The 16,110-nt window shown below is 37.7% G+C and overlaps 1 protein-coding gene across 4 annotated transcripts in view; it reads right to left on the reverse strand.

Moving 5' to 3' along the window:
• Positions 1-16,110, reverse strand: part of MYO6 (myosin VI) — a 118,640-nt gene that overhangs the window by 33,049 nt on the left and 69,481 nt on the right. For all 4 annotated transcript variants that reach the window (XM_056343566.1, XM_056343565.1, XM_056343564.1 and 1 more), the window contains exons 13-18: positions 11,116-11,273; positions 10,037-10,128; positions 9,510-9,582; positions 6,941-7,068; positions 5,780-5,875; positions 3,557-3,730 (exon numbers count right to left, since the gene is read on the reverse strand). In XM_056343566.1, coding sequence (XP_056199541.1) covers positions 3,557-3,730; positions 5,780-5,875; positions 6,941-7,068; positions 9,510-9,582; positions 10,037-10,128; positions 11,116-11,273 — 721 coding nt within the window. The remainder of the gene's footprint in view (positions 1-3,556; positions 3,731-5,779; positions 5,876-6,940; positions 7,069-9,509; positions 9,583-10,036; positions 10,129-11,115; positions 11,274-16,110) is intronic.

The following is a 16,110-nucleotide window of genomic DNA, read 5'->3' on the forward strand; positions in this document are numbered from 1 at the left end:
TAATAGACAAAAATCATGCAATTGTGCATGAATGGTCCTGAGGAAATTACTTGTGTTTAATTGCACAACCATACTGTATAGACTAGTTAGTTACTACAACATAGTTATAAAAAAAAAGTGCAAGCCTATTGGGAAAATACAGGAAATAATGGCTATGTGGTAAAATTATAAAGAAAACGAGACTGATCAGCAGTAATTAAAAAAAAAAATACACTGCAAATTTGCAAAAGCCCAAATTTAATTTAGAACAAGCATATATTTGTACATCAAATAATTAACACAGAACACACATATGCTCAGGGTTTTCTTGTTTTTTTAAAGCTAAGTCAGTGTTTAGGTGAATGAACCTACACGAACTATTTTTAATTCCAAACTTCCAAATTTTTAATTCTCTGTTGATGACAATTGACTATAATTTTAAAATCACATTTACTGAGGCTGCATTTAAACATACTGTGATGAGAAAAGACCACAGTCCTATGATTATCTTGGGCAAGTCTACAGGATCACCAGAGACTTAAGGCTATCAGGGAAAACAAGTCACCGTTGCTACTGAATGTAATTGGTAGGGACTTCAAAATATTTCAGAACCACATCAGGAAAACAGCTATACTTCTACTTTATAGATGCATCTGTTTTACCACATAGATTACTGCTGTGCCAGCCCTTCTAGCATACTAGCAAGCTTTAAGTATACAGACTGACGACAAAATTCTGTATGTCTAGCATATTCTTCCTTTTCTGTACTAGAACCAAAATTGAAAATTTCTGACTTCTGACTAATGTTTGTTTGTTTGTTTGTTTTTAACCAGATCTTTCAATTACCTAGAATCTAAGAAATGAGATTTGTACGGGTGATGTGCGTCACCTACAGCCACCAGTCATCCTTCCGGTGAATAAAACTGGTTTGTTTTTTTTTAACTTATCATGGACATGGTTAGAAAGAGAGAAGGAGTGCCACAAGAGGCATGACAAACACTAATAACCTCCTGCTCAGTTCTCACTTACACATACTCTTCATATCTCTACTTGAATATAATCATCATGGTTTTTTAAGTTAGGAATACTTAATTTTGGAAGGGACAGCGTAATTTCCATCAACAAAATACATTTCTGCTAGAGGGAAAATACCCCTTCCTTATACTCTGTGATTTGACAAGAAATAAGCCAGAGCCATTCTCAGGTAAATTTCGCTAATGAAATGACCATATGAATAGAACATAATGCTAAAACTACTGCTCTTTGAATTATGACAATTGAATCCATCATTACCACAGTAAGGTAAAATCATCCCAGAGATTCTGCATAGATCTGATGACCTAATTAATCATTATTTCCTCAACTGATTTACGTGAATTAGTTTTAATTAGTTATAAGGAAGGGAATTGTGAAAGATTTCATAAAGAGAAGTCCTGCGACATCATCTAATAAATTGATGTAATTACAAGAATTTGAGACTGACATACTGACACACTAAGAATTCTTACTCTTAAAGAGATGAATTTCTACTAAGATAACAGAACTTATTTTGATGTCATCTGAAGTGAAATTTTCAAGGCTATTAGTGTTCATCAGCAGCACATGTTGTGTCTGGGAAGGTAACACTAAATGAATTACTGGAAGTAACACATACATTCAAAATGCCATGAAACTCAAAAACATTGAAAGAATTATAGATTGATGGGCCAGATCCAAAGAGGATGTTAGTCATGTTCTAGGTGCAGAGGTGAACACCAAAGTCCAAAAGGCAATCCAAAAAGTTCCCTTTCAATTGCTGCTTAACTTAAAAAAATGCCTCCTTTTTTACTTCAGCCCTCCTTGAACAATGGTATCATTCACATGTCCGTATCTACTGGATGTGGGGTGCTAAATCCAAGAGGAATTGAAAACCCAGATGTAAGAATGTGGAAACTATCTCAAAGATCCCACAGACGCTTTCATTTTGAAAATGTAGCTATAAAAAACAATGGATCATTGCTTCACCTACAACAGACTCATGGTTGCAGGGTTTGCTCAGGAGATGGCTTATCCGTATGCATTTCCATTTTTCAGTCTGCCTTCTGATCATGCATTTTATATTAAACCAATTGCTACAGTTTAATTCTACAAATACTATACAATAAGGAAGAGGAGGAAATAAACATCACAGTAAAACTCAGAGCAGGCTGCCCAATTCCCAGTAAAACACCAAAGCCACTACCTTACAAGTCAGGCTCTGTCTCCTGCTTTTCCTGGCCCTGTGAAAATTTTGATTCTGGCTACATAACAAACCATCTCCAGAAGGGTGTAAGAGGAATTCCCTTTGTCAGACTGAACAATAACTTCACACTACAGGAAATACAGTAGATATAAACCACTGAATACTCTATAGACCTAAAGCAGAATACTGTTGCTACACAAAAAAGCAAGTGCTGCTACCATATCCTTCCCATTCTTCAGCCCCTGCATTTTTAGAGAACTGTTCTAAACACTAGCCACAAGACAGAATTACGCAAGAAGGAATTTATCTTGCAATCACAATTCAGCACTTAACCTTGACATGGAGCAGAAATGGTCTTCTGCTACTGGAAGTGCTCCACTCTACAAGAACGTTTTTGGATTGTTTAAAATACCTGCTTTTCCCAGGGACTGTGTAAGGAGTGTAGCCAGGAACATGATGTGGGGTTTTAGGTGCGCTAGGTAAGGCAGCGTACCAAAAATGTTGCAGCACTTGACTTGAAGGCATGCAAATCCTTCATTGGATCTGGCCCAGATGTGTAGAGAAGAGCTCTTGCTGAAATTGCAGCAGCTCTACCAACAATAAATCCATGAGATTGAAAAATTTACCTGCAGCCCACGGTTGTGTCTGCTTTTCATCTCTTAATTCCCCTACAGTTCTCTTTCTAGCCATCCTGAGCTGGAATAGTCCAGCTCAAATAAAACTGCTGAATGAGAAAAGGATGCAGAAAACATTTGGAGAAGACAAGGTTTGAAGGTCAGCTTTACAACAAGCAGAAGAAAGGAGAAAATGAGGAGAAGCATCAGATTCCGGTATTGAGAAAGGAAACATTCAGCACATTGAACATCTTTCTGTGAAAGCCATGACTCTATATTTTAGAAGAGGAAAGCCAGTGGTTAGGTTAGGTTTTGAATTTTGAGAATGTCAAACTGTAGCCAACTGATACATCTTCTAGAATGCACAATAAAGATAGGAGGGAGGAACACCTTTGTTACATTTAGAACCCCTTAAAGTCCACAGAATCCAAATTTAGATCTCAAGACTTTAAAACTTTTGAATAAAGTCTTCCATGTGGCTTTGCAAAATTCTGACTTAAAAATTACTCCATAATCTCTGTAAGGACTATTATGAAACATCTTTTTGACAGAAACACATAGCATGTAGCTTGAATATAGTGGTTTCTTATAATTCAACAGAAAAAAATGTCTATTTAACATTTTCTTTGTCTGAATCTCAAGTTACCACTAATTCTCCCAACCTTTAGGTTCTGCTTATTTCAGGTAACTTGAAAGTGGCTCATACTACAACAAGATACAATACTTTGCTATATTATGTTACCTTGAATTTGTTTCCCACACTGATGAAGCTAAGTTTCCCAGCTTTTTGTTTGGGATCCTTGTTGTTGTTACTGTTGGATTCAAACAGCTGTCGAACAAACTTGTCCTTGGATTCACATATAAGAGACTCAAGGGACATGTGCAAAGCATCATTGTTTTTTTCCACAAATTGCATCTGAAAAGACAACCCAAGAAATAGCAGCACATTTATTTCACTACCCCACTTACTTAAGTCTTAAAGAAAACTAAAGAAAACAAAGTTACATACTTAATTCAAAAAACAGCAAGAACATGTGGGGTAAATATTCATACATTATTCCAAGCAATTTTTCAATTGGACACATGAAACACTGATGACAGAGAGAAAAGATACTCTCAGATTTGAAGGATGTTGTTGGAATCATGAAACCCAAGGTAAGGGTTAGCACCTTTTAAAAGATAGCTGTGTTTTTGTCAATCATTTCTTTCCATTTCCAGTACTCAGCACATCATCACTTGTTTGTTCTGAGAAGCTTAATACTTTCATGGCTCGTAATATCAGTTAAGATCTGTTGTGAAATAGGAATTAACATGCACACAAACTGGTGCATCTACAGAGTTTGGAAAATTAAATGAAAAAGTTATTTCAGTAGCACTATGACTATTCAAGGACAGTTGATTTAATAAAGATACTGTCCTGCTTTCTATAAACTTACCTCTCTGTTTTATTTAAATTTGCTCGTTAACTTCTAGAAGTTACGAACAATACATTACACTGGAATTCAGAGATCAAGACACCAGTATCCAATTTCACACTAAAAAAATTCTCAATGGCTGTTGGTGCAACTATAATAGTGAGTTTGATATTTATGAGGACAGTAGGCCAAGACTAATTGGAAGAAAATACAAATTTTCAAGATATCCCACAAAAGGATTTAACGGTGATGACAATCAAAGGACAAACACAGGCCTGCAAAATTCCCTTGGGCTTATGAAAACAAAAGACTGGAATATGAATGCAGTCGGATGAGCATCCTCACCACAAACCAGATTGTGAGAAGTGCCACAAGTGGCAGTGAGAAAGAGAAACAAGTAACAGGTGAGGTACAAGGCAGCTATAGTTTAAAAATTCTAAGGCCCAAGTAAGTCCCTCCCTGAAGGAGCGAATAAATCAAGTGAAGCATATTAGGATAGCACCTGGACCAAAGGCACCTCATATTTGACCTAGCTCTGACAGCAGAGCTTATGTGCTCATATCTGGCTCCTCTGGTCCTGCAGACACTCTAAATTATTATTAACATACCACGATGAGGTGCACAGTTAAATATAAGAGCACTTGGAACAAATGTGTTCCGCTTTTATTTGTTATTTTCATATTGACTCACTGAGTGACCTCAGAAAATCAGGTAGGCAACACACACTTCAATTTTCTTATTTGTAAAATGACCTACAGCGTGTGCTTACTTCAAAACAGCACAACAATCATTATCATTCTTGGAGTATTTTAAAGTAAGAACGAACAAGCCTTTGAAGTACACATTTTCAAATTACAAAAAAACATCTTTGGCAATAGCTTCCCTCTTACACACAGGAGTTACAGACCAGAAAAGCAAAGCATTATGGATCTTCTGTTTATCCTATACTCTTTTTTTTACTAAAAAATTAGGTTTTAGATATTGGCTTCAGGTGTTTCAATGGTTTTGTATGTTGAACGTCAAAAAAGCAGAAGAATCTGGAATGTATTTTGACGGTACAAATTTCAGGTATTTTATATTCTTGCATGAGTGATTCTATTTCCAGTAGAAATAGAAAACAAGAAGTATAAACTGTGATTTTTATTATACCATAAACAGTGATTGCATACAAAGATAAGCATGCTTCCAAAAAGCTACCCTTTACAATACTTTTACAACACGTAGTGTATTCCTCTCCCCAAGACACAAACGTCCGTTGATGCAAGATTTGCAGTAGATCATGAATCAATATATTTAATATTGACACCGTTACCTATAGATTTATAACAAAGTCTTACACAAAATACATCACCAAAACAGTCTGTAATCTGAGAAGTTAAAAGAAACCGTCAATTCTGTCAAACACTCACAAAATCAGTTTTAAAGCTAAGACATACCAACTTTTGAATTTCTCTTTTGATGAAAGGAAATTTTGTTATTTAACCTATATGCACTGAAAAATACAAAAGTACTACAAAGCATAACATAAATAGTTGCGTAAGTAAAATTACCGTCTCATAGCACACTGCTCCTGCAAAGTGTCGGATAATAAAGCCTTCATCATCTCTGATATTTCTGTGAACAGCCAATTTAGATTTTCTAGGAATCTGGAATTAAAAAGTTGAATTACAAACAAGGATTACACTGGAGAGTGAGAAAAAGTTTACTCTTACATCACTACCATGATTCTGCCAGGAGCACTAAGTTTTGAAAATGACATTTCCTGCAGTACAATTGTGATGACCACTACCATTTCCATTCAAATTCGGATATTCCAAAAACTTATTTTCAATCTCATTTGCACTCTTAAGTACCTCACATTCAAAATAAATGTCACCAGGACTGCTAACACCAGCTGATTTTCTTTTTGCCTTTAATCAGTAATTTCTATACCATTCATTCCACAGCTGATAAATAGCCTTGTCATATAAGTAGGATTAGACAGTAGGATTAGACATTAAAATATGGTTTTAGAAGGTCTATTTTAAAAGGCAACTACCCAGTTGGTGGTACACATACTGGCAAAAATGTTTCACTGCACAGCAGTCCAGTTAAACAATATTAAGTGGAAATGTAATGAAAGGTAAATTAATGACAATGTTATTTGGCTCCCTTTGCTTGTGTTTTTTCAGCAAGTAATTTTTTTTTTTTTTTTTGCATTTCAACAGAAGTCATGTACATAAATTGCAATAATTTGCATTAATCTTCCAGAGAGTGCTGTACGTTAAAGAATTAACAACAAGAAGATCTTCCTTGTGCATTCCCTATTTTCATCTCTGAAGTGCTAGCTAGACACTCCATGAGTCAAATATTCTCCAAAGCAAGCAGCGTTTGGAAGGAATAACAAAATAACTCATCTGATACGAAATAGTCTAAATTAAAATGTGGTTTTATTTCCTTTTCGTGCATTACATGTTAACAAACTTCAAAAGTAAGTGAAGAATATGGCTTTAGTTTCAGCAGGATATTAGAATTCCTAGAAGACTTAAGCCTTCAGTGAACTTTTCAACAAACCTAATAACCAAACTTGTCCTTAACAAAAGAATATGGATTGTGCAGACTGGTGTGGTATGTGATTTCTTAGGAAAGGTTTTCATTAAACTGAAGTGTTACTATCAACTGTTCCAAGAACTGTTTTATTAAAACAAGACAGACAGCAGAAATAAACCTACAGACAGCCTGAAATGGTCCTTGTGTTTTTGGTGCACAACTGAAGTAAAATGCTGATCACTTGGTTGGGGAAGACGATTTTCTTCATCCAAAATATCCAGTACACCTATTAATTTTGCTTCAATCAGATCTGTTAATAAAACAAAATATATGTACAAAAATTGAATACCTAAACTCTTATCAGAACTGAACATTACAAGTTTAAAATGCTACTGATCCGATTCTGTACAAATGTTATGTTAGGGAAAGCTGTTAACACAAAATTTAAAAAGTCATTGCAAATTAACTCTACATGTCCGAATTGTTGATTTAATCAATATCCTACACATACCAAGTTCTAACTGTAACACAATGAACACAGGGGAAAAAAGATCAGACAGAGTTTGTTTGATTTTCACTCTGGGTCTTATGTTGGATTTAGTCATCTAATTCCCAAAAGGTGCCTAAATGTTTCGGTGGTATGACCATCAGTCTTTACGGGATAACCGCTTATACTGTTGCGGGGTTTTTTAAGCTTCTCATCTGTGCTTCACCACATGTCAAAACTAAAAACATGAAAAGGTAAATACTTCAATTTACAACAGGATCCAGGGAGAAAAATGAAATGCATTTGTTTTAAGAAAGGCAGATCAGACTTGAGCGTACAGAGGTGGTTTCACAACATTTTACAAGCGTATTGCCTTGACCTTCCACATACATATACAAAAGCCCTTGTAAGCTGACACAGAAATGCATGCTCTTGAAACTATTAGACACAAGAATTATGCGGCTTTTAAAAGTTTTTTATATTATCTACACAACTGTTCTTATAAGAGGAATTTTTACTACCCACTTTCTTACTGTGGAAAGGCAGAAGAAATTACTATTGCTTGTACTACAGCCATGTCTATGAACTTACCATACCTTGTACAGTATGAGGCTACATCTAAAGCATAAAGACAGCCCCAATGCAAAGAATTTACGCTTATAAAATCTGAACAAGCTATTTAGCTACAGAGATGACTACCATTCCATCAAAACATTCTAACATACTAATGACTGCTTCTAAGATTCTTCCACAGTGTTTAAAAATTGTCCACGTCAACATAATATCCTTCTCTTTTGTGACAGTTAATATTTCTGCATGTTCACTGCTGTCACAGGACTGGCTCAACACCTTAAACAAAATCATATTTTGACAGAAACCAACATTATTTTTCTCATTCACTTCAAAAGGCAGCAGAAAATCCCCCTTTCCTCTGACTATGCAATAATAGGAAAAAAAAGGTTTAACTAAGCTAGAATTGATTAACTTATATAAGAATAACTCGTCCAATGAAGACATATGTCAAATCTGTGGTGGGGTGTGATATGTTGGTTGGAATAGTAAACGGGGACTGCTACTAACAGTCTTAGGTAAGCTGCCCAAACCTTTCCTATGGCAGGAAAAGGCAACAACTTGGCAATCTCTACAACTCGACCCATTTTCCCACTATCAGACAGACAGAGACCTTTTCCATGAAACCCTTTTTGATTCTGATGTATGTTTCAAACAAAATTAAAAAAAAAAAACAAAAAAAACCAACCCATGCATTAGGGGGGAAGCAACCCTTTTTATATAAACATGGCAGTCCCTAAACTACAACAACATTTTTGGGAACAGACTCGGGCTGACATACGCATTTTAAACCACCATTAAAGAGAGAAGGTTTGTATTCATAGAAGTCACTTATTTCTTGTTTCTGTGCTTTTGCTCTCTCCTCCAAATACCTTCCTGCTGCTTTTTCACAAGTAGCCAAAGGCTTGCTTGTAAAAAGTTGTCTTTAATTAAGTCAGTTAGTGACTGTACAGTCTTCTCTGACAAAGTGAACACTTCTTCAGCAGAGCGACAGAAACTCAGAAGAACCAGACGTTTTGCAACAGATGTTGAATTTTGATGTCACTCTGGATCCTCTGCTCAGTCAGGACTGACTAGTTACCACAAGTAAATTACTGTAACTGCAAAAGCAAGATGAACTTTGGTTCACAACACACCAGTCTGGAGAATACAAGCTGAATGCAGAGGCGGGGGGGGGGGAAAAAAACACAAACAAAACCCCCCCAAACCAAACAACACCTTAATCCTCTGGTCTGTGGAAATCTTAAAGCAGCATTAATATCTACGGCCTGCTGCCTATAGGTCATTTTGTTTCTTTGCTCGCTGGCTCAAAAAAGGTGGGGGAATGGGATGGGATTCTTTTTTAATTCATGGAATACTGATCCGCAGACAACTTCACACCTTTCTTCACTTTATTTACCCTATTTAGATGTTCTAATCAGTTTTCTAGGAAAGTGCACAAGAAATTCACAAGTCCCAGCTGCTGTTATCACACACTGTAGGACAATGTGGCTCTATTACCAACCAGAACTGGAATGTTACACAAAGCTAGAAGAATTCACAAGGTTGCAGTCATTAAACGCATAATTAGAGCATTACTAGTTTACTAGTAATTTACTAGCATTATTAGTACTAGGGATATTTTGTCTCTTCTGCTTGAAGCTTTCTTCCTCCAGGATACTAATAAATAGCTTGACATTGCAGGACGTACATACCTATACAATCCTGATTATCTACATAGCGCACTTCATTAACTCCCAGGCCTTCTTTTTGGTAAAGTTCTTGTTCCTAAAAAAAAACAAAAAACACAACCAAATACCACTCACTGTATTTTTTTTACCCACCAATATTATTTCTTTTTAAATAAGCATGGAGACATTTTTAAATACAGCATGAATCAACACACATTTTGGAATTTCCTTCCACGGCATAAAATATTCCAACTTCACCTTCTTAATGACAAGGCCATGCAATCAGATATTCACATTAGATATGGCCTATTGTCCAGTATCTGGATGCCTTATTTTAATGAATGGTAAAAAAGAAGAAAAAAAGATTGTTGGTGTTCAAAAAGCCATATTCTTTTCTGGCACAATGAGATGTCACACAGTAGGAAAAGTTTGTCAACTTAATTTTTTTTTAATTTAAGCATAATGTGCAATCTCATGGAAAGCAGTGCTACTGTAAGTATCTCTCTACTAAAAAAAATAAATCCTCAAATATAACATTAAATATAACATACCTCTTTCAGAATCCTTTCATTAAAAAACTGTTGCAGCTTTTCATTACAGTAGTTAATACAGAATTGTTCAAAACTGTTGTGTTCAAAGTATTCTGAAAAACAGAAATCAAACTTCTATGATAAACCAGTGTTCCGAGAACTTTTATTAAACAGTAAGTAAGAGAAGCTTCACAGTGCTAATATTTAACGATGTGTTCAGATGCATATCTGTTTCTTTCAGTAAAATAAAAGCTTTGACAGATTTTTCAAGTTGGACATAAGACAGATAAAAATATGCAAGCAGATTGTATTCCTAAGACAAATAAGAGACAGTTATGTCTGGCAGCAAACCAAAGCAAGATGCTACCATACAGTCAAACTGTACGAACACATACATCACCATGCATCCACACTGGAACAGGCTGGCACAGGATAACATAGCTCTGAAGACCTGAACACTAAAGGTTCCTTTTTTCGCTGTTCTTGGACCACCTTAGCAGGGCTAAGACCAGAAAACACGCCCTATTCTGAAGCTCAGTGAGCCAAACCAGACAAAAGCTTTATGGGAACCATCAACACCCATCACTTCCCAAGTGCAAGCAGGAGCCCAAAGTCCAACTCCAACAGAACTATTCATCCTCCAGGAAACAGTATCATAATTCAAAGACTTCCTTTGCCTGTCTGTCAGTATGCAGTGACCTTCTCAGGACTGAATGGGAAAAGAGCACGCACATGCGATAGCCTTCCTAATTTTACTGGGTGGCCACAGTAAGATGCAATTCTAAATTTTTAGACCTTCAGAAGGTGTGCCTATGTGAACATTACAGGAATCTGAAACCGTTACAAAGATGCTCAGTTTCACACTAACAAGTGTTAGTGTACCGGGTCATCAGGAGAAGCTCTAGACCTCCTTTACACTCTTGTATCTCAGGAAAGCAAGGCTTTATCTGCTTTCTTGTCATCTTCTTAAGCCCATGTAACCATCTCACCCACCACAACCAAAAAGAAAATCCTCCCACTCTCCGTTACAGAATTTATCACTGAATCTTTGGTGGCAATAATAGAAAACTAGATTTATTTTTTTTTTAAAGTATACTTACCAAAACCAGCTATATCTAGAACTCCAATGAAGAAAGAAGAAGTCTCAAATGGAAAACACTGGTTTACCCTGTTCACTACGTGGTCAAACAGATGACTATAAACTGTTTTAGCCAAGGCATCACGAGCATTGTTTGCTTGTTCCACTTTCAAGGGTACTCTAAAAACCAAAAGACACAGATATTATTTTTCAGAATTCCTTACTCTGAAATACTGAAATTCGATGCTAAACTTACAAAGAGCCGTTCCAATTATTGTAAATTAAGGTACAAAAGAAACCTGAGCTCTAGGCCCAGGTAAGAAACAATCTTGCCAGGTTAGACTAACCTGGAAAAACAAATAACGTTCCACTATCCTCAGCAGAAGTGAGATGCAGATGTATTCACACTCTTTTATTAGGTAATTAGAAACTATATTGGCAACTGCCAGAGAGATATTTAAAATATATACATAACCACTCCAAAAAATATTTCAACTACTAATTTATGAGCAGTCCCATTACAATAGTAAGAATCATTTAGGCTGGAAAAGGCCTTTGAGATCATCAAGTCCAACCCTTAACCCAGGGCTACCAAGTCCATCACTAAACCATGTCACCAAGCACCACATCTGTGCGTGTTTTTTTAAATACCTCCAGGGATGGTGATTCCACTACCTCCCTGGGCAGCCTGTCCAAATGCTTGACCACCCTTTCAGGGCAGAAATTTTTCCTAATACCCAATCTAAACTTCTCCTGGTGCAACTGGAGGCTGTTTCCTCTTGTCCTGTCACTTGTTATCTGGGAGAAGAGACCAACCCCCACCTGCCCACAGCCTCCTCTCAGGCAGCTGTAGAGAGCGATAAGGCCCCCCCTGAGCCTCCTTTTCTCGAGACTAAACACCCCCAGTTCCCTCAGCTGCTCCCCATAGAACTTGTGCTCCAGACCCTTCCCCAGCTCCGTTGCCCTGCTCTGGACACGCTCCAGCACCTCAGTGTCTGTCTGGCAGTGAGGGGCCCAAACCTGAACCCAGGGTTCGAGGGGCGGCCTCACCAGTGCCCAGTACAGGGGGACAGTCACTGCCCTGGTCCTGCTGGCCACACTGTTGCTGATACAAGCCAGGATGCTGTTGGCCTCCTGGCCACCTGAGCACACCAATGGCTCATGTTCAGCCGGCTGTTGACCAGCACCCCCAGGTCCTTTCCCACCAGGCAGCTTTCCAGCCGCTCTTCCCCAAGCCTGTAGCGCTGTGTGGGGTTGTGGTCACCCAGGTGCAGGACCCGGCTCTTCTCCTTGTTGAACCTCATAGAACTGGCCTCGGCCCATCAATCCAGCTTGTCCAGATCCCTCTGCAGAGCCTTCCTGCCCTCAAGCAAATTAACACTCTGCCCTGACTTGCTGTCATCTGCAAACTTACTGAGGGTGCACCTAATCCCCTCATCCAGATCATCGACAAAAATATTAAAACTGGGGGGAACACCACTTGTGACTGGCCACCATCTGGATGTAACTCCGTTCACCACCACTCTTTGGGCTTGGCCAGCCAGCCAGCTTTTAACCCAGCACAGAGTACACCCATCCAAGCCATGAGCAGCCAGTTTCTCCAGGAGATTGCTGTGGGAGACTCTCTTAAATGCTTTGCTAAGGTCCAGATAGATAACATCCACAGCCAAAATTAAAGCCTATAGTTCAGTTTTGCTCTGATGTCTTTGTCCTTATGCTTTCATACATGCTGTAACTAAGGCTGTAAGTTAATTGTTTACAGAAGTAAAAAAAACTTAGATAAGGGATTGTGTTCTCATTAAAGTTAGATGCAATCCCAAAATAATGATTCTTTTTAAACACTGGAAGAAGGGCCTTTTAAACGTTGATAATTTATTCTTTCCCTCTTATTTATAAGCCTTTATTCCGCATTGTGACTACTTTATTACAAGTTTATATCCCAGTTTAGCAGTTAAGTAAAAATAACAAAAAAAACCTATGAGTCACAACTTCAAAGCCTATTAAATGCATGACAAAACTGGGAATATCAGACAAATAAACTGCATCTTTAGCTACATATATAATAATATATATCTAGCTATTTCATAAATTCAGTAGAACAGTGACATGCTTATCATGGCTATATCTCAAAGCACATTTAACCACCTCATTTCCTGGATAAATACATTCTTCAACACCATTGTTGTTTTTTTTAATAGGTTTCGGATCAACAGATGAGAGTACCAAAATAAAGAACAGTTATACTGTACACAGCTGAGGAAGCACACCTGTAGAATTCTCCAGAATAAGACAATTCATACAAAAATAAAGCTTTAAGAAAGTGTTTTAAGAAACAATGAGGGAGAACTACGAAAAATGAAATTTTGGCTTTACGGTATGTTTGCAATTTGCACTTAGATCCTAACCATGTTGCCAAAGAATTCAAAAGCAAAAGTCCCACCAGCCTGGAGAGAATCAGATCAGAGCAGAATCAGACTGTCAAGGATCAAAACTCCAAAGGATTTTTACATGTCAATAAAAAAAATATAAGGAGAAAAAAATTAAACTGAAATACTGATAACCTCTTGACCAATCAGTATCAAAATTTCATACATAGAAAGACAGCCTGTAATTTAGAACAATTACAGGTACACAAAAGCTTTGCATAACACTGTACCATGACATACAGATACTTCAGATATTAAAGTAAATAAAAAGAAGAGACTTTCAGGGAAAGCATCTTTGCTAATCAAACTGATAAAATTTGCAGAGAGGAACAGGGAGAAGTAATGTCAAGATTTCTATCACACCAAGCCCTTTTCATGAAGAATACAGGATGACAGCTGTATGCCAAAAGCTCTTATGCTTTTTCCAAATATCTCAATCAGTTGGCTTATAAAATAAATCACTTCTCCCCATATAATTCCCTGTATTACTGCTTTCCATATACCTTGCCTCTCACATCCTTGGACCACCAGTGCTACAATAATAAGTAACAATAATCAAGGGTTAGACTCTCCAGTAAAGGTGGTGGATAACCAATTATGAAACTTCTCAAGCACACAGCAAATCTCTGTTTAAAAAAATCCCTCTCATCTGAACTGTTTAGTAAACCCAATGTACAAAGTTCAAGATGTCCCCACTGCAGAACTGCCCTGTTACCCCCTCCAGATAGTCTTCTGTTCACCGGACTGCAAAGAACTGGCAGGTCAGGAAAGGAAAACTTAACACTACACAGCTGTGCTGGTTTGGGCAGGGATAGAGTTAATTTTCTTCATAGCAGCTAGTAGGGAGCTATGTTTTGGATTTGTGAAAAAAAAACGGTGTTGATAACACACGGATGTTTTAGTTACTGCTGAGCAGTGCTTGCACAGTCAAGGCCTTCTCTGCTTCTCACACCACCCCGTAAGTGAGTAGGCTGGGGGTGCACACTAAGCTGGGAGGGGACACAGCTGGGACAGCTGACCTCGACTGGCCAAAGGGATATTCCATGCCATAGGATGTCATGCTGAGTATATAAAGCTGGGGGAAAAGAAGGAAGGGGGGACATTCGGAGCAATGGTGTTTTATCAGCCCAAGTAACCATTGCACATGATGGAGCCCGGCTTTCCTGGAGATGGCTGAACATCTGCCTGCCGATGGAGAGTAGCGAACAAATTCCTTGTTTTGCTTTACCCATTAAACTGTCTTTATTTCAGCCCATGAGTTTCCTCACTTTTACTCTTCCGATTCTCTCCCGCATCCCACTGGGGCAGGGGGGGTGAGCAAGTGGCTGTGTGGAGCTTAGTTGCCGGCTGGGGTTAAACCATGACAACAGTTACCCATATTGCATCATTTCCTTCATTTCCCAGAATTCACAAGCACCAAACTAACTCATTATTATTTTTATTTCTGTATTTTTTTCAAGGATGATACTTCTGATGCAGAAACGTAAAACTGATGGAGATCACTTTCTATTGTGACCGGTAAGTCAGGGAACCAGAGACTCTGTTCATTAAGGACAGCTGCAGCTACATTACATTAGATAGTAATTAGCTTTAACACACAATCTTGTCTTCCACTAAGTATCTGCTGACTTATCTTAAGGTAATGAGTACTGACAGAAATCCTATGTTATAAATAGAAGGAAGATACCTTTACATTCCATTCTGATACGTTTAAGAGATCAGAATACTAATTCGCACATGTCAGCTGCAGGCCCATTACATAATACAATAGTCTAAAATTATTTATGCATTCAAGTTCTTTTTTTTTTAAACAACATAGCAAACAGTCATACTTCTAGACCACATATTTATAAAATGGCCCTGTTCTTCAAAAATAACAAATTCTGCCATCATTACGTAGAATTCCAGAGGCTGTACAAAACCCTATTGTTAAATTTCAAAGCATGCAGCAGAAACACATGGAAAGAAAATGTAACCCTGAAATGCATTTTGCACAGCAAAAGTACAGAATAACAAAATAATGCTGAAATTGCACTGATCCAGTAGATACAAAAAAGCCCTATTACAGAACAAGTAACTTCTCATAGATTTGCTTTCCCTCAGGTCCTCCTTTCCTCTGGTCTGCATGCTGACAAAGGAATCTCCTTCCTCCTCCTGTTTCTTGTCTGAACAGGCAAAGAAATGTTTTCCTGCCTCCTTTTAATCATCTCCTCTCCTCCTCCATCCGCCAGCTACTTGTAAGGAACAGGGAAGAAAGGGAATAAGTTTTTCCAAATTCTAAACTATTCAGTAAGGCTAAAAAAAAAAATAAAAAAAACCCCCAAAACCAAAATACACACAACAAAAAAAAACCCCAACCTTGTTTGGTCTTCATACTGATTTCTTCAGCAAGGTTTCCAGATATCTACAGAGTCTAAGACCTAGGGGAAAGTGCTCTCATGGGCTGGACTTATCCTGTAGACAATTCCATGCAGCCCCCAGACAGTTTCCAGAACAAATAAACCACAATTAACATATGTATAATTTGCCCATGGTTGACAATAATTAAGGGAGAGAGCAGGTGAAGAATACTCATCAGTTACTGTCATCCA

This window comes from Falco biarmicus, chromosome 6 (genome assembly GCF_023638135.1).
Source record: "Falco biarmicus isolate bFalBia1 chromosome 6, bFalBia1.pri, whole genome shotgun sequence".
In the NCBI taxonomy this organism is placed as follows: Eukaryota; Metazoa; Chordata; class Aves; order Falconiformes; family Falconidae; genus Falco; species Falco biarmicus.